Below are 18244 nucleotides of genomic sequence, written 5' to 3'. Positions count from 1 at the left end.
ACAGAGCTGCCAACACGACCCTGCCAAAAATACTTGGCAATCTCTCTAGGAAGCCATGTGGCCAATTCTAAATAGAAGGGCCTATTATTTTGTTTGGCTACCGACAGACCTTTTATAAGCACACTTTAGGATCTGCATTTAACCAATTACGAAAAAAAGCAATTTCGCTATGATTGGTTTCTGCAGAATTTATACCTTGGTCAGGTATAAATTTGTTGGTCTGTCAGATAAAATCGGCTGTTTTAAGAGGCACACAATATTCAAGGCTCCCAGAGATCCCCAACCTCAACGCTCCCACTGTGAAGCCATGAGCTCATCCATAACATGGTAAAATAAACAGTTTTACTAGCTCCCATGGAGCATACAGTCACACGGGAACCTGAAGAGGAGAGAGCTGATCTCCTGAGACCATCATAAGCACTGTGGACATGCATGGTCTCCAACTTATGTTTTCATGGCAGCTTGCTACAGAAAGCTAAGAGAAGAAATGAAGGCAGACTGTTCCAAATCTTTAGCAAACAAGGAGGGCTTGTTGGAGATTGTTAAACGGGTTACAGAGGGGAATGACCGCAAACGGCTCAGTAATCGCTCCTGTCTGCTAAAACCCAGATTGTGATTTTGCTAAGTACCACCATAACTGCATATGATGGCTGTGCTTAGATGCCATTGGTGGAGTGGCTGCATTCAACAGACTCGCTACACTTCTGCTGAAGTATTATTGCACTCAGCTTTTCGGTAAACGTTCATACAGAAGTTACTACCTATTCATTTCGCGATGCCCGTCAACTAACATGTTAAGTTTGGATACAAACCTACCTACCTTGCATTCAGGGTAAGTACCTTGACTGAGGCACTTCAGCAGGAGGTGGGATTCAAACCGAGGTCCTACATGTGCAGGGCATCATCTCTAAATCCTACACTACATGATCACATCCACTTAATAGACAGTTAAATTACACATCTTAAAGCCTTGCATTGTCTATGTACATCTTTGAACACTTTGGTTGTGGAAGCACTACAGTGCCTGGCTAGACAGGATATATATACATTTATTCATTTGGCTGAGGCTTTTTTTCCCCAAAGAGACTTACATGTTATTTTACAATTATTTACCCATTTATATAGCTGGGTAATTTTACTGGAGCAATTTAGGGTAGAGCAGGATGTAGGAATTGAACCTGCAACCTTTCAGTCCAAAGGGAGAAGCTCTAACCACTATGCCACCAGCTGTCCCTCTGCTGAGACATGACTCCTTGCTAAGAATACAGTGTAGAAGCTGGCAATAGGTACAGGTCATATATAAAGCAAAACTGTCATTACATAATGTTTATAGCAATGTGGGGATGACAAAGTTCTGGAAAAAAAAATAAGGCATGTTTTACCATGCTTTATCAGCATGTTACACATTGTCTGCTCTGTTATAGTGTTTTGAATTCTTAAGGTGCTGGAATGAAAGTGGGAGAACCAATTATAATCTCATTGTGACTTTGTACAATTTCCTGTTAGTGCTGTAAGGATACAATGACAAGAGGCTTAAAGAGGCTTACAGAGCTGTTCTGCAGGAATCTGGCACCACTCTTACACATGACCACTAATTTAGCTACAGGACACACAACTTCTTCATCTACACCATCAATGTAAGCATAATTAATTGATTGACAGCTATTTTATTAACAGGTAAGATGGACATAGCAAGGGAAAATAACAACACTCAGAGCTACATTCAAATTAAAATTATTTTAAAAATGACCAACAATAAAAAATGCACTCCCTTCACAAACCCCTATTCAAAGAAGTGTTGACTGATTCATCCCATAAATGTATGCAGTGTTGCTCATCTTGGTATTGGTCACCAACATCAGGAACCACAGAAAAGAGTTGAAGACACTGTTGGAGGTACACAGAATGATGGCCGTCCCACACTACCACTGCATTTCTCTTGAGTGCGTTTTGCTGCCAACTAATGACACTGCACAGAAATGCAGGTTCTCTCTTCATAAGAGACCAAAACTTCTAAATGGTGAATAAAATACTATTAAAATAGAGTGAAGCACAAACAGAAATGCTTGTACCTTTGAAAATCCCAGAGTGCAATGTTCATAACACAAGGTAGCAATGCATACATAAAGTGCACAGACAGGGTCGAGAGGTTTGATTACTGCTTGAATATGCATTAAAATAGGCAAGATGTGTGATCTAAGTAATTTTAACCATCGTATGACTACTAGCACTAGATGTGCTGGGTCCAGCATCTCAGAAACAGCAGTACCATTTGTATTCTCACACACTGGAATAAAAACTCACCATAGCAGGTCCAGTCATGAGCAGGGAGCAACCATGACACACCTCACCAAACTTCTCCCAATAGTGACTACGGCAATACAGCTTGCCATCCTTTTCATAGTACCAGTTTGTCAATCGGTCGCAGCATTCCGAGCACCTGCACAAAAGAACACATTTCGGATTATTTACGCCCTATTCAGAAGCACATACTGTGATTCACTGGGATGACTTCAGCGTCAAGGTCAAAGTTCATACAAATCTGCCATCAATACAAAAGACCTTTAAGACATACTTTGTAAACAACAGATTTACCGTAGACATGAGATCTGAGTCCCAAGAGCCATAAGGCTGACCTAAACTTCGAAGAATGTCAGAAGAAAGTACCTCCTGGCACACAAGGGAAAATCTGATCAAGACGCTATTGTTAGGGCAGGTAAAGCAGGAACTTTGGAGCTGCGCCTAGAAACAGGAGGGTTTCAATTTCACACTGCAGAATCAAACAAGGCAGGTATTTATCTTAGGGTCTGGGGTTAGCAAGCCAAGGTACTGCATTAGATATTGGGTGGGGGGGCAGAGAAATTAGTTCTGCAAAAGTAAATTTAGGAAAAGGTAATACTATTCTGTTGACACACACACCTGAGTGTTTGTCACCTAGGGGAGCTCAATGATGAGCTTTGTCTTGTTTTCCTGGATAGACTTTGCGTGCTTCAGACGTGCTGCAACCCGCCCCATTGGACAAACAGAAGGTTGGAACAGCGCCGCTTGTGGGAGCGTCCTGCGGAGTTCACCTGACGTGGCTTGCTCCGTTTACCTGAAGGGCGCGGTCCCACGCACTCATCGGAAAGCGTTTTGACTGGTGGAGCACTTTGGGAGCCATCTCTTCGCCCCTGGAAACTGCTGAAGACTCTAGCTCTCAGGAGGAGGAAAGGCCCCTTTTTTGCCATGGGTTTTCAGTGCACTGCCCTTGTGTCCGGGACAGACAATGAAACAGGGCTGCTTCTCACAGCAGAAACTAAGGCAACACTTACAACCAACAGAATAAAGGCTGCAAACAGGTCAAGGGAACAATTTACATGGAGCCAAAGTTCACTGCTGGGGCACCAATTCCAGCACTCGTCATTATAACACAGTCAGTCAGGCAATGCGAGGAAACTGTGCAATGGCACCCGGGAAAAAGCAGAAAAATGCTGGACGAGACGAGCGCAAGCGTAGTATTCCTCAGCAGGGCCTCAGCTTATTGCACTTTATTACGACTTTAAAGTGGCTGACGATCATTTAGCGCAACAAGCGGACACCAATGAACTATTTTCACATGGAATACTATGGTAAAAAACAAAAGAACCCCAAATCTTCTAGTGTGTGCGTGCATACAAAGAAAGGTTCTGGCAAACCTGGCCCACAGCTAAAGACCTGGATCTCAACTTGTTGCACACCTCAGGGAAATAAGTGTTTCTTTGGACTGGATGGTAGCACTCAATGTTAACAGTTGTCCAGGTAGACATTACATTAAGGTAAAATATTAAGAAATTCAATGCAACAAGTGCCACAATAATTAAAAATAAAACAAAAAAACTCACAATTGGATTATCTCCATTTTTGATTCCAAATTTTGTCCTCACTAGAATTAAACCACCACCAAATTCTTGCCACTTTGGGCTACCCTTGTTTGAGACAGCCCTGTATTTCTTGCCAGCCCATGCTACACTTCTTTTTGGAACTGATGGTCTATATACCTTATTTAACAGATGATATTACTCTGTATCTGGGATTTCATACTCTTGGCAACTCATTTCCAGATCTGACCCCACACCCACCCACACACACACACCAAAAAGTTAATGAAACAAGGAAAGTTAAAGGAATCTCATGCTTAGTTTTTATGTGTCCAGATGCATGGTGTGGAAGGAGTCATGAAGGCTTCAGACTATGAATAAGTCAAAAATTGTAAATAGGTTAAATCTGATCACAATGCAACTCAAATGTTAAGGAAACAGTAAGCAGTATTCCATAATAAAACATCATTCCAGTTACTGGTACAAGAAAGAAATCAGGAATTTTATTTGGAGCACAAGAATCTAAAGCATGAAACACTGATAAGAAAATTACGACAAATCAAAATGTAAATCAACATTTACATCTTCATGGAAAGAATCATTTTCCAGCCTGGAAAACAGCAGCTTGATACAAAGCATATGACCTGCAAGACATCAAGTTCAAGATTCTGAATCAAGAATCAAGTTTTTATAATTTGTCAATTTTTTACAGAACAATAAGGCTTTGAGGGGGCGTGGTGGCGCAGTGGGTTGGACTGGGTCCTGCTCTCCAGTGGGTCTGGGGTTCAAGTCCCGCTTGGGGTGCCATCCTGGGTGTGTCCCCTCCCCCTCCAGCCTTACGCCCTGTGTAGCCAGGTTAGGCTCTGGCTCCCCGCGATCCCATATTGGACAAGCGGTTCAGACAATGTGATGTGATAGGGCTTTGTGTGAAGTTCCAATTACTTAGTTATGTCTTTCTGTTATGTTCCAAAATGAAACAGGTCCTATTGAACTTTGCACAAGTAAAATGTAAGATGCATCCGAACAAACACAGAAACCTCCCCAGACATGTACAAGTGTCCTACACAGTGCTGGGGGCTTTTCCGTTTGCTCTCCACCAACGTGACTCACAACCACCCATTCATGGGAGACACACAGTTGATGCGTTCGGCTGTACAAGACTACATGAATGGATCACAGAAAAACCCACTGACTACACGGCTTCTCGCTCCCTCTTGGCATCTGCATGCCATCAGGGCTCCCAGAGGTTTTTTATTCTACAGGTTTTTACATCATTACAGCAGTGCTAGTTTGTAAAATTAATCTGGGAGAAAACGAGTCACCGGGACCAAGGTGACATGTAGCTGGTGAGAGGATAGCAGGTGTCCAGTGCACATGCAATACACGGGGCCAAGAGCAGGAAAACTCCAGTTTTTCCACAATGAAAGCAGGCCTTGATGGAAATCAAGGAGCCCAGGGAAAGGCAGGGGCTGGCATTGTGCCTGGATACTCTGTGTACCACGGTGTCAACAATCTCAGGGATTTAAGTCCCGGAGCGAGACAAAACAACCTCGCCAGAGTTCTAAAGAGGCTGTACAACAGTGAGGGACACCAGCTGGTAGCCTGGGGGCTCTTGGTTCACAGGAGGAGCCGTGTGAGGGCCCCTTGGAGAGCTCCATTGTCACCGATCTATTAAAAACACCTGACTGTCAAGCACAAATGAAAAGAGGTCTCTAAGTTTGAACACACAATGAATCGCCTGCATGCGACACCAGAAGCGTGTAGCCCCCGACGTGCTCAGACTGGCAGCAATGAACCAATCTGTTTGTGTATAATAAAAAAAACAATTTTTTAAAAAATTAAAAATTAACAAACCGACAGGAGGGATTTAGTGAGGGGTTTGCAACCCAGATAGTGCTCCAAGAAAATGAAAGAGGGCACTTACTGGACCTGCAAGTACTTGAACTGTCGCAGCTCCTCTGGCATCCAGGCATTTCACATGTAATTTCCTAATTATTACAAAAGCCCATTTGCTTCTTTTGTTTATTGTGTGTATATGAATATTTTTCCTGCCCACTATCATTGGCACAAACTTTATCACCAAAACGTAGTGCTCCACAGCAGACTTTCGCTTTATAAATTAAACTACCAGCTGGGGACAGTGTAGTGGTTAGAGCTGCTGCCTTTGGACCCAAAGGTCACAAGTTCACTCTCCAGCTGTGGTACCCTTGAGCAAGATACTTACCCTAAGTTGCTTCAGTATAATTACCAAGGTGTATAAATGGCTAAATAACTGTAAATACCTCAACATTGTAAGTTGCTTTAGAAAAAAGCATCAGCTAAATTAATAAGTGTAAATTAAGCAATGTAATGCGATGTTATTCCATGTTCCCACCAAGGTACTTGCCCTGAACTTCTCCAGTAAAAATTACATCGCTGTGTAAATCGGTCAATGTTCACAGATCCATTCCATAATGGAGAGCAGCAGCTACTGCAGTGATGACACTGGCAAAACTGTTGACTCTTACTGAACACATGGCTCTAGTTCCAAAGACCCCTGGCCGAGCAGCTTGTTGAGTGCAAGGAGGGGGCGGGTAGCTCCTTTGCCGGCACTTTCGCTGCCGACAGTCCTGCTCCTTCCCAGCTGGGGACACACCCAGTACAAGACAACCATGGTAAATCTAAACGTACAGCTTTGACAACACGCCCATGTGCTCTCACAGTCGTCACCTCCTCTGTGCCAAATGTGCTCCTAACTGGCCAAGTAGCTCTAACACATACTGTAGATGTACTGAAACAAAGTTTTACAAAAAAGTGTGTTTATGTCAGAACATATATAATGTAGACATTAGCAGTGGAAGAACTCATCCTGGGGCTATTATATTTTTATAACAAAGAGAGATTGAGATACATTTCCGCATTAATGAATTTCTAAATTAAGGAATGCAAGCAAGCATTGGCAAAGGGATTCATCAATTGTGTGAAATTTTTTTTAAAAGTAAATAGAAATTCATGAACGACAACAGTTATGCAATAAAGAGTTTAAAACACAAGGTCCTACCACGAATGTCACCTGGTAACTCAAAGCAGCCTACATACCCAGTCAATAATAATAAGTGTACATGAAGTTCATGCAGCCAGCAAGTATGAATCTCAAATGTTTTACCCACAAGAGCAGTGCTGAAAACTGTCTAGGACAAGCACACACATGTTCATCCTTGCTCCCTGCAAATTGTGCACAATCTAACGTTCCCCGGTACACACGCCTTGTCGGACCCGCTGCTCTGATTCGGTGTCTGGGAATGTGGCAGCCCTGTGCACAATACTCGCCCCACGCCTCTCTCTCACACAACCAGCTGCGTCACTTTATTGGATGGGGAGAAAACAGCTGCTTTTCACAAAATTGTGAAAATTTTGGTGGGGGGAGGGGGTCCCTCAGGAAGGGGGTGTTGCATGGCAAACAACAGATAAGGGGTGAAAAATGAAAACAAATTTTCCGAATTTAGAAATTGTCCAGTTTCTCTGTGGTTTCCTCACATTCCAGAGGAGGAATTCCTACTGATCCGACCAAATAAACAAACTGCACTAAAGAGCCAGAAAAGCATCCCACCATACACACACAGCTGCCTGTGGTCCATCTGCCAAAGCAGGGCTCATATGGCACGATGTCAGTACGGTAGAAAAGCAGAAAAACTATATTTTCCAGAAAAGATCCTGAAAACCAATTGTGTGCAGCAACCAAAGGCAGACAGCTGCACAACAGGCATCTCCAAAAATAGATTTGATGCAGCACATTAACACCTGTAGAGCTTCAGCTGTGGGGACATTTTAAAATTTAATCGCGCTTAAATAATTTCACCTTAAAATGTGTATGTTTCCTAGCCTAATTTTACCACTTAGTGTTTAGGAGACAGTGTTTATTTTCTGCTGTGCTTGGGACACTTTCCAAATAACACTCAGACCTTGTCTGTTGTTATGGCTCCTAACTGCGTCAAGATTTTTAAAATTTTTTTTTTTAAATTCTAGAAATGTTTCCTTTTTCTCTTATGGAAGTGCTTGCTTGGCGAGGGGCTGAAGAAGTATTCTCGCCACATTCCTCCTCCGGGCTCGTCTGAAGGGGCTCACCACTGGCATTCCGGCAGCAGCCCATCTCACAGTCATCTTCAGCTAGCTTCTTGAAGGAGGAGTGCACATCACCTCCAAGCACAGGCTGCTTGCAATGTAATTCTTGGGCTGTGTTGAATATGGCTCTTTTTGCTTTTCCCATCCAAGGTGTTATGCCTTCTAACCAACTTCATTCCTCATCACGATCACATGTTCTACACTTCTTTTAGGAATTTATGGTCTATAGACCTTATTATGGTTAAATATACTGTGTGTGTATGTGAGAAAGACAGAACTCTCGAATTCTGCATTTCTACACCATTTACTCTTATTATTATAATCTCACCCAGTCATTTCCTACAACCAGATCTAAAGAGACACACACCACACATGTATGAAATGTGAACAAAACACACAAAGTTCAATGAAACGGTCATCATTCACTTTGTGTTCAGATACCTGGTCAGGAGCGTGTCAAAAAGTCTTATGGCAATCAGAGAAAAGCTACACAAGTCAAATCTGAACTGAAAACAACCTGAGGTTTATAAAATAAAAGAATGTGGTCAAAGTCCTGTGGTGAGTCTGGAAGAGTTAAATCTTCGGAAATGATTAAGCCAAAGTGTCCGGCGAAAGAGTGTGTGTTAGAACTGTCTGCAACAACTGTGGTAAAGTCTGGACCTACAGTAGGGATGTGGAGCTCTGTTCCTTTCTGAGATGACACACAACCAGTAAAAATTACATTCCAACTACACCTAAGCCATAACAATAAAGCCATCTACACCCCCCGTTTTATTAAGATACTGGATTATACTGGAGATTTATACTCTATCAATGACCTTTACTGTTCACAAAAAATGTTCTGTAAAAACATGGAAATGTAAAATTTTAGTTTTAAATAGGACTATTATAATTTAGATGAAAATTGAATAAAATTTTAGGAGCCATTAGTGCAGAAATCCAGAAAATTCTAAAGGGTCCCAGCTTTTTATCACGACTATATATTTGCTAATTAAGGCAATTCTAATCATACAATAATGCACAGGGAAAGATGTTCAAACCCTTGTGCTGGGGATTTAAGGGGGCTGGACACCAACCAACCATACATCATACCAACAATAAGTCCACAGAAATTGAGATGTCTGATTCTGTCCAAGCTGACAGTGAACACATTACTATCGTGCCTAAACCTGAATTACTAGACTGAAGGGTAAATAATAACCACGTTAAACGGCCGGCGTTACGGATTGCCATGGTGGAGGGCATCCATGTAAAATAGCAGGTATCCTCCCACTCATATCTTAACATTAAAAGAAGTGTGCACAAAAAAGGAAGGAATACTGTCGATTACATCCAATTATCTGCACTAAATATTGGTGGCTCTAAATGGTGCACAGAATGTGTGTGGTTGCCCTACCATGTACTGTACTGTTGACCCAGTGAGGGTGTACCCTGCCTCAAGCCTTATCATTCTGGAATAGTCTCTGGACCCAGGTGACCCTGCAAAGGACAAGTGTTTAACAAAAAGGGAAGGAAAAACACTACAAACATGTTAATTTTGAACTTCTGTGAGAGGTGTTACCCTGCCTACAAGGTCCACAGATGCCATGGTGACCGCTGGAAATTACAGGACAGGTTACCATGGAGCTGAACCCTGGCAGGTGCAAAGGTTAGACCAAGCACAGGTACCGCGGTAAACTTACTGAAAGCAGCCGTTGTGCCATGACTCACAGCCAACCTTTACAAAAAATGAGTCCTGAATGGTCCCTTGGCATCCAACGCAGCGAAGCTCCTCTTTACCTATGAACCAGGAACAAGGAGAACTTTAAATACCTGGGACTGCACCTGGCAGCCTGGTAAAAGACTGCTGGCACAAATATCAGTATGTATTTGTATTATTATTACAACTATTAGCTGACACCTCTATAATGTTATACAGGTGAGCAGCTTCAAAGTGATTTACTCATATGTACAGCAGGGTATTCTTAAGTGTCTCAGCTTAAGTACCTTAACCCCTGCACTCTGCTTTCGCTGTTCTTGTCTAAAATTTGGCAGCTAACTATAATTGTGTATAAAAACAAGAGTAAAACAGAGTTCATGTTGTGTTACACCTCTGACCCAACCTCATTCCTAGACAGGATCGCAAGTTTTACACTTTGTTTCTTTAGAATTTATAACTCATAGGCCTCATTTAGCAAACAATAACACTTGTCTGTGTGTGTGTAAACAGTGGTTTTGGACTAAGTGGCTGTATGTTGAGAATCATGTGTCTGCATCCGTGTGTCCCTCTGTTCTGGGAGCTGCACGTAGCGAAGTGGTTCATGCTGCTGCCTCTGGACTCAGCGGCTCGAAACCCTCCCAGTGTTTTAGTACTCCTGAGTGAGGTACTCACTGTGAGCTGATACAGCAAAACTACCCTGCAGTATGAATTGCTGTAGGTAACAATATCTTACACTGATTTGGAGGAAAGTGTCAGCTAAACGAATGAAGGGACAGCATAGTGGAAAGAGAGTAGAGCCGATGTCTTGCAGCACTTAGGTGATGCCCGAAGATATGGGTTCGACCCCCCCGCTCAGTCTGTGTGAAATCTCCATGTTCTCCCTGTGTACGTGTGGGTTTTCTCCCATAGTCCAAAGACAAATGGTGACTAAACTGCCTGTGGGAGAGAGAGTATTTCACCAGTGTCCAGTGACTCATTGAGTATCTAGCACTAAGTCACCGTGAGGGAAAAGGTCTCTGTGTAGGAAAAGTGTGTAGTGCTACACCGCATTCACTGGAAGTCACTTTGGAGAAAAGCATCTGCTAAATGAGCGAAGGGAAAAAAAGTGTGTGAGAGAGAATAACTAAAGCTGGCGTTTGATGTTCTTCATTAGTCTCCGGCATTCATTTCCTCTGAACAGATCCAGACGTACATACAATGAATGAGCACATGAGTGGTCATCACTGATTTTCTGTGCTCAGATTCATGGTGGGAAGGACGAATCATGAAGTCCTACAGCAATGGGAGTAAAGAAATCGCACTTAGAGAAAGGCTGCAAAAGACTGAGAACTGAGAGGACGGCAGGCAGAGGTCAAAGGGCGACAACCCGCAGGACTGGGACTCGAACTTGAGTCCTAAACACTGTGCCCCCCACTGGCAAAGCAGTGACTAGACGAGCTTCACGAAGCAAAAGAGGACACTCGTTAAACCTGCTCCTTTCTTTATTCACTTTATTGCGTCACACTTTGGAATGGGCTCTTCCAAAAAACGAGTTATTCTTACACAACACAAGTGACAAGCAACAAAACAAAAAAAAGCGCCCGCCCGCGACCGTGTGTGTCACTTGCAGGCTACACTTTACTTTGTTTGTTTGTTTGTTTGTTTGTTTACCTGCCACTCGACTCGCGCAGCGTCTGGAAGGTCAGCGGAGGCAGTGCCTCAGTTTGCGCAGTCAAGTGTCCATAAGCCTTGATCATGATAATGATGTGGAGTAAAGCAGAGTTCGAAATCCGCACCAACAGAGAAATAGATATTGACCGGGACCGTAAAGCACCGACACACAGGACGTAACCGTGAGGAGTTTACCGAATTCTCCGCTCGAACTCGGAGCTCCACCACGGTTCATCGCAGTAAAACAAAGCTACTCGACGTCGTTGGACGGGGTTCACTCGCCGCTCACCTTCCTCCATCTAAGTGCTGCACGCTTGACAAGTCTCTCCTCCGAAGTTCACATGGTGCTCCGAGCGAAAAGTACGTCCCGCGCCAACGGAACCCTCACGCTTCTCTCGGCGACCGAAAGGTTCGCTTCGTTCTCTTTTTTCACAGAGTTACAAAGTAGAGTCGGCACGGGCGATGACGTCATGCAGTTAACATTCCAGTACGGAGACCGGAAGGGATCAAACAGCAGCACCTGGAACAGGACAGGAGCCAAAGCGCAGCGGGTCCGCGAGGCTGCAGCGCCCTCTGCTGCCAGCCCCGCACGAAACACCCGGGCGTAACCGTTACACACATGTATTCATTTCTCAGACGCTTTTCTCCAAAGCGACGTACATCTCATAGAAAATACAATGTGTGCATTATATTAGCAGAAAGAGACACTTAGATGCAGACTCTGTGATTCTAAAGTGCAGTTAATTTTTTCTTTTCACTATATTTAGCAACGTTCCTCACACGAGTGGCTGCATGGGTTTATCCAAATAATCAATTCCTAATAAATCATATTCCTAATAATTTTTTCTTAAACATTTATCTTACACAAGTAGGTTACAATGCTAAGCTATCTACAGTTATTCACCTATTTAAACAAGTGTGTAATTTTTAGTGGCACAATTTTTAGTGGTCCCTACGTGCTTCAAAAATCAGTCATTGTTCCTGTGCCTGAAAACAATAAGCCCTCTTGCCTAAATGACTATATAGACCCATAGCACTTATATCGTTAGTTATGAAGGTCTTTGAGAGGCTCATCAAAACCACTATCTGCTCATCATGCATCCCTAATAATATTGATCCACTACAGTTTGCCTATCGCTCCAATAGATCTGGACTCATCACACTCAAACACAGGTGAAAAAATCCAGGCAACGGCTGTACCACCTGAGACAGCTGAGGAAATTCAAGATCTCTCCAGCGATCCTGGAAGCTTTCTATATCGGGGCTATAGAGAGTATATTGAATTGACTCAGTGCATCTCGGTGTGGTAGGAGAACTGCTCAACCCAAGACCGCAAAGCCCTGCAGAGAGTGGTGCGCTTAGCTGAGCACATCTCCGGGACTTCTCTTCCCTCGCTGCATGACATCTACACCAGGAGATGTAGAGCAAGGGCTGATAAGATTCTTAAGGACCCCAGCCATCCTGCTAATTCACATTTCTGCCTGCTGCAATCTGGCAGACGCTATCGTAGTCTGATGGCAGAACTGAGAGGCTAAAGAGGAGCTTATTCCCTCAGGCCATCAGACTTCTCAACATGGACACATCCCATACTTTAAGGACTCGGGTGGCATAATGTTCAATTCATTCATCAGTGCTGCACATTGCACTTTATCATTGCATATAGCATATTGCATATTCAATACCTGCACATTTTTTTGTTCCCTAAATCTCAATTTTTGTTTTTTACATTTTAGCTTTAATTCAGTTCCCTGTATATTTTCTTAATTTAACTTTAATTATATTCTCTTGTAGGGGGTGCAGTGGCACAGTGGGTTGGCCCAAGTCCTCCTCTCTGGTGGGTCTGGGGTTCGAGTCCCGCTTGGTGTGCCTTGCGGCGGACTGGCGTCCCGGCATCCCGTCCTGGGTGTGTCCCCTCCCCCTCCGGCCTTGCACCCTGTGTTACCGGGTAGGCTCCGGTTCCCTGCGACCCCGTATGGGACAAGGGGTTCTGAAAGTGTGTGTGTATTTATGAGCATTCATGGCCAGGCTGTGAAGAGGGACATTGGTCATCAGTGATATCAAGTACATTTTTTCATTACTGAGCTGAATTTGATTTAATTTTATTGTTCAAACAGAGCATTGCATTTCAATACCTGAAAAAACACACACACACATTTTCAGAACCGCTTGTCCCTGACGGGGTCACGGGGAACCGGAGCCTAACCCGGCAACACAGGGCGTAAGGCCGGAGGGGGAGGGGACACACCCAGGACGGGACGCCAGTCCGTCGCAAGGCACCCCAAGCGGGATTCGAACCCCAGACCCAGCAGAGAGCAAGACTGCGGTCCAACCCACTGCGCCACCGCACCCCCTACCTGAAAACACATTTCCAAATTTTATTTTTTGAAATACAGTAAAAATGCATTTGTACACAACAAAACACATCATCACTCCCACTGATCACTTTTTGGATCTAAATATTTACTTATGACTATTTCTTGTAACTACTTGGGTGTTTTAAAATTTTTTAAAAATAAAAGTAAAGATGCATTTCAGCACATTAAAGCACATTATCTTTCATCAGCTTCCAGATGTTTGAAATATTTACCATTTGCTGTTCTTTTGTATGTGTTTTATGACTAAATTATGAAGCGGGCTTTTTATTTATTTCTGAACCACAAAGACAAGGCAGAAATTGAGTTTAAGTTTTGCTCATCTAATTGTTATTATGTTTATTCACAGAAGGATGGGTTTCGGTGTTGCTGTGACACAAAATGTGAGCTAAATCAGAAAGAGTGCTGTACTGTAGTGTAAACTGCGCTTCTGCAAGGGGGAAAAAGACTCCAAGTTGGTTTCGCCAGTTACAATGAGCTCGTCCAGCGTCCAGACACCGGCGGCTCTTGCTATATCTGTTTTTTCATCACCTCCGCAAGTTAGATAGGAGTCTGTTTTCTTTTATTTTATCTATTTATTTGGGAGTCTGTTTTCTCGGAACATGCGACTGTTCAACTTTGACGCGACCCTCGAGCAACACAACCCCGCCCCCCCGAACACACTTTGCACACACTGTATAGGCCGTCTCCCTTGCCCGTGTAACGTCTCAACGACGTATGTGACGTAACGTGTAGGAGGCGGAGATTCAAAGCTCTGCACGCGTCGTTCTGTTCTACTGTAACGGCGCAGGACGCCGAGGTGCAAGGGGGAGGTTGGAAATTGTATAACTGCAGGTGATATATTATATTACACAAGCATAACGTTTTTTGTTAATATTGATTTTCTATCTGTCTTCTGGAGGAAAACTACTATACGGAGGGATTTAGGCAAGACAAACTTCGGTAGTTTCGCATGCCATGGTCCATGGTCGCACAGTCTGTCAGCAGTACTGTAACTGTGTGTAACTAACTGGGAATTTACTCAGTAAATTACTGATGCTGTTATCAGTTTTTTTTTTAAAATGCATGTTATATTTCACATGTCATCAAGGCATATTGTCTAATGTTTGTGTTGTAGTGTACGTGATATTCCAATAGCACTGGTTACCAGTTTGAAGAGGTGAGTCATTGCTTAAAAAATCCGTTTTATTTTTATTTAAGTTAGCTCATGTCGGAATGGGAGTCGGAGCGGAGAACACAGAAGCCGTGTCGAAGTTGTCTGCCAGCGATGCGGGCGACAAGGAGGAGACGGGGCTCGTGCGGGCGCACGCTGTGAAGACGGAACTGGAGCCGACGGACACGGCGCACGAGGACAGAGGCACGTGGGGTCGGCGCCTAGAGTTCGTCCTCGCGTCCGTCGGCTACGCGGTGGGGCTCGGAAACGTGTGGCGCTTTCCATACCTCTGCTACAGGAGCGGCGGAGGTGAGCGCACCGGCACGTACACGCACACAGCGATTCCCGTTCAGTATAACTTGCCAGTGTTTACTGTCTCTAAGAGAAATAAAGTACTTTGGTTTTTTGTATAAACACACTTGGCTTGTTTACAAATTGGCAATTTGTCATCGTCCTAGACTGAAATTACAAATTTTGCAAAAAAAAGGAAAAAAAAAACTGCCCCATCAAGGGTCTTTTGTGCCAAAGAATCGCTTACGTGATTTATATTTATCACATTTACATTTGGACATACAGGGGGGCGCGGTGGCGCAGTGGTGCAGTGGGTTGGACCGGGTCCTGCTCTCCACTCCAGTGGGTCTAGGGTTCGAGTTCCACTTGGGGTGCCTTGCAGTGGACTGGTGTCCCGTCCTGGGTGTGTCCCCTCCCCTTACGCCGGGTAGGCTCCGGTTCCCTGCGACCCCGTATGGGACAAGCGGTTCAGAAAATGTGTGTGAGACATTTACATTTGTTTATTTATCAGATGCTTTTCTCCAAGCGACTTCAGATGAACTCTATGCAGTTATCAGTGCCATTTCTCTCTCTCTCTCTCTCTCTCTCTCTCTCTCTCTCTCTCTGAGAGAGCACTCGGCTACAAAAGACATTTTTTCCCAGTTGCGGAATCTCACTCCAGACACCCCCCCATCAATCCCCAGTCCCACCTGTCACTCGACCACGATTTCTGGTCCGCGCCTCTGTTCAGTTTGCCGATTGACCAACCATTTGCCCGTCCCCAACCACGAGAACACGTCTAGTTCTTTGATTCTCAATAAATGATCCTGCACTTGGGTCAGCCTCCTTAAGTGTGTCCTCTGTTCATCATGACAGTAGTAACATGTATCATTATCTCTTCCTGTGTCTCTCTGTATTATAAATACTATAGTTACATTTATCATCATTATTATTAGATTTACATTTATTAATTTAGCAGATGCTTTTCTCCAAAGCAAAGTACATCTCATTATAGTATTATCCTTAATTGTATTATTATTATATTACTGTATTGTTACATTAAAGAAGTTTTAGTGTATCCAAAGTGTTTCTTTAATGTTTTTTATTCATAGAAAGGTACATGATATACAATATACTAAGTCATACATTTGACAAACTGACATTAGATACCCACTATAACTATAAGTTCCGACTTAAAGACAGACTGAGGACACGGAATTCGTTTGTAATCCAGGGACTGCCTGTATAATAGATGCTTCAGCGTTTTAGCTCATAATTTGAAAAAATACTGTTAAAGACCCTTTTGGTGATCATGTGTGAACAATTATTTGTTTGAGCAAAACAGTGTGTGAAAAGATTGTCAGCTGTACCAGATGAGAGTGTTTTCTTGGGAGTACTAGTTTTCAGGAACCTTCATTCTTTTGCCTTTATTCCTGTGTGTTATGAAAACTTAATACATTTACAATCAGCTGTTATTTCCTCCAGGCTGAATGACCTTTTTGGGAGGGACAGAACACACACACTTTCAGAACCGCTTGTCCCATACAGGGTCACGGGGAACCGGAGCCTACCCAGCAACACAGGGCATAAGACCAGAGGGTGAGGGGACACACCCAGGACAGGACACCAGTCTGCCACAAGGGGGACTCGAACCCCAGACCGACCGGAGAGCAGGACGGTGGGCCAACCCACTGCGCCACCACACCCCCAGGAGAGAATACTCTAGTCAAATAATGGTAAAACTTTTTACACAGCCATCTTTTTACATTTACATTTCCTTTTCTCCCATCCTGGGTGTGTCCCATCCCCCTCCAGCCTTGCACCCTGTGTTGCCGGGTTAGGCTCCGGTTCACCGCGACCCTGCTTGGGATACGGGGTTTCAGACTGTGTGTGTATGTGAGTGATTAACTTTTCTTTATTTAGCAGTTTAACACATTTAACTGCACTGAAGGGGGGGTGCGGTGGCGCAGTGGCACAGTGGGTTGGACCACAGTCCTGCTGTCCGGTGGGTCTGGGGTTCAAGTCCCGCTTGGGGTGCCTTGCGACGGACTGGCGTCCCGTCCTGGGTGTGTTCCCTCCTCCTCTGGCCTTACGCCCCTGTGTTCCTGGGTAGGCTCCGGTTCCCCGTGACCCCGTATGGGACAAGCGGTTCTGAAAATGTGTGTGTGTGTGTGAAGAGGGGGGTTTAATAATGAGTTTTGGTTTGTTCATCTCATTGCAGTCTTTCAGTGGCTGTTTCTGCATTAATAATCATTGCTGTTAAGGAATCATTAGAAGGACATAAATAAGGAATGTCCATGAAAATCTTGTGTTCTTACTGTTGAACTTAGTACAGCCATGTCCTCAAGCAGTGATTAACCTGTTCGACTTTCTTATCTCATTCTCATTACTAACAGGCAGCCTGTTTCCTATAGGTGCCAACGCCAAGTCTGCCCTCCTTTCAAAAACACAGCCGTTTCCATGTTGACATCAGTTACAAATCCCACTCTGAAAATTATAAATAGAAACAAGATATAATTGTTCCTCTGCTAATCAATTAATAATTATATTTAAACCTTTAAACCTGCAAGTTTCTAATGTCTGAACTGTAGTTGTCAACAGAATAAAAGCAGTATAGTTTACAAGTATGGAAAAGTAGTGAAGCATTTTCAGACTGAAAGTAATTATGCACTGACAAGATTTTTTCAGTTTTTTGTTAATCTCATTAGCCATGGCTAGGCAGATAAAATGAGCATGTGTGTTGTTGTGGCCAGCTCCCTGTTTTGTTTGTAGTATGTTGCTAGCGCAGCTGCAACCAACTGCCTCGTGTCTGCTGTGACACAGCAAAAAAGGGTTTACTAGCAACACCCATTCTCATCTGAATAGTAAAGTGGTCAGCACAGTGGCACAGCGCCTGGGTGGTGCAAGAGAACGTCAGTTCAATCCCCATTCACACACACACACATTTTCAGAACCGCTCGTCCCTTACGGGGTCACGGGGAACTGGAGCCTACCCGGCAACACAGGGCGTAAGGGGACGCACCCAGGACGGGACGCCAGTCCGTCACAAGGCACCCCAAGCGGGACTCGAACCCCAGACCCACCGGAGAGTAGGACTGCGGTCCAACCCACTGCGCCACCGCACCCCCAATCCCCATTCAGGCTGTGTGAAGTTTGCATGTTC

The 18244-nt window shown here is 44.0% G+C and overlaps 2 protein-coding genes across 6 annotated transcripts in view; one reads left to right on the top strand and one right to left on the bottom strand.

Moving 5' to 3' along the window:
- limk2 (LIM domain kinase 2) overlaps positions 1-11758 on the bottom strand; it is a 28074-nt gene extending 16316 nt beyond the window's left edge. The window contains exons 1-3 of one of the 2 annotated variants that reach the window (XM_018749122.2): positions 11576-11758; positions 9620-9716; positions 2305-2440 (exon numbers count right to left, since the gene is read on the bottom strand). In XM_018749122.2, coding sequence (XP_018604638.2) covers positions 2305-2440; positions 9620-9716; positions 11576-11585 — 243 coding nt within the window. In that variant the 5' untranslated portion in view covers positions 11586-11758. Of the gene's footprint in view, positions 1-2304; positions 2441-2595; positions 2643-9619; positions 9717-11575 lie in introns of those variants that run through there. The other variant, XM_018749123.2, reaches the window with a different exon arrangement.
- Positions 11759-14403: 2645 nt separating this feature from the next.
- LOC108932577 (sodium- and chloride-dependent GABA transporter 1) overlaps positions 14404-18244 on the top strand; it is a 28329-nt gene continuing 24488 nt past the window's right edge. The window contains exons 1-2 of one of the 4 annotated variants that reach the window (XM_018749081.2): positions 14404-14492; positions 14863-15120. In XM_018749081.2, the coding sequence (XP_018604597.2) occupies positions 14874-15120 (247 nt within the window). In that variant the 5' untranslated portion in view covers positions 14404-14492; positions 14863-14873. The other 3 variants (XM_018749079.2, XM_018749080.2, XM_018749082.2) reach the window with 3 other exon arrangements.

This window comes from Scleropages formosus, chromosome 19 (assembly GCF_900964775.1).
Source record: "Scleropages formosus chromosome 19, fSclFor1.1, whole genome shotgun sequence".
Taxonomy (NCBI): Eukaryota; Metazoa; Chordata; class Actinopteri; order Osteoglossiformes; family Osteoglossidae; genus Scleropages; species Scleropages formosus.
This window is presented reverse-complemented; position numbering and strand designations above follow the sequence as displayed.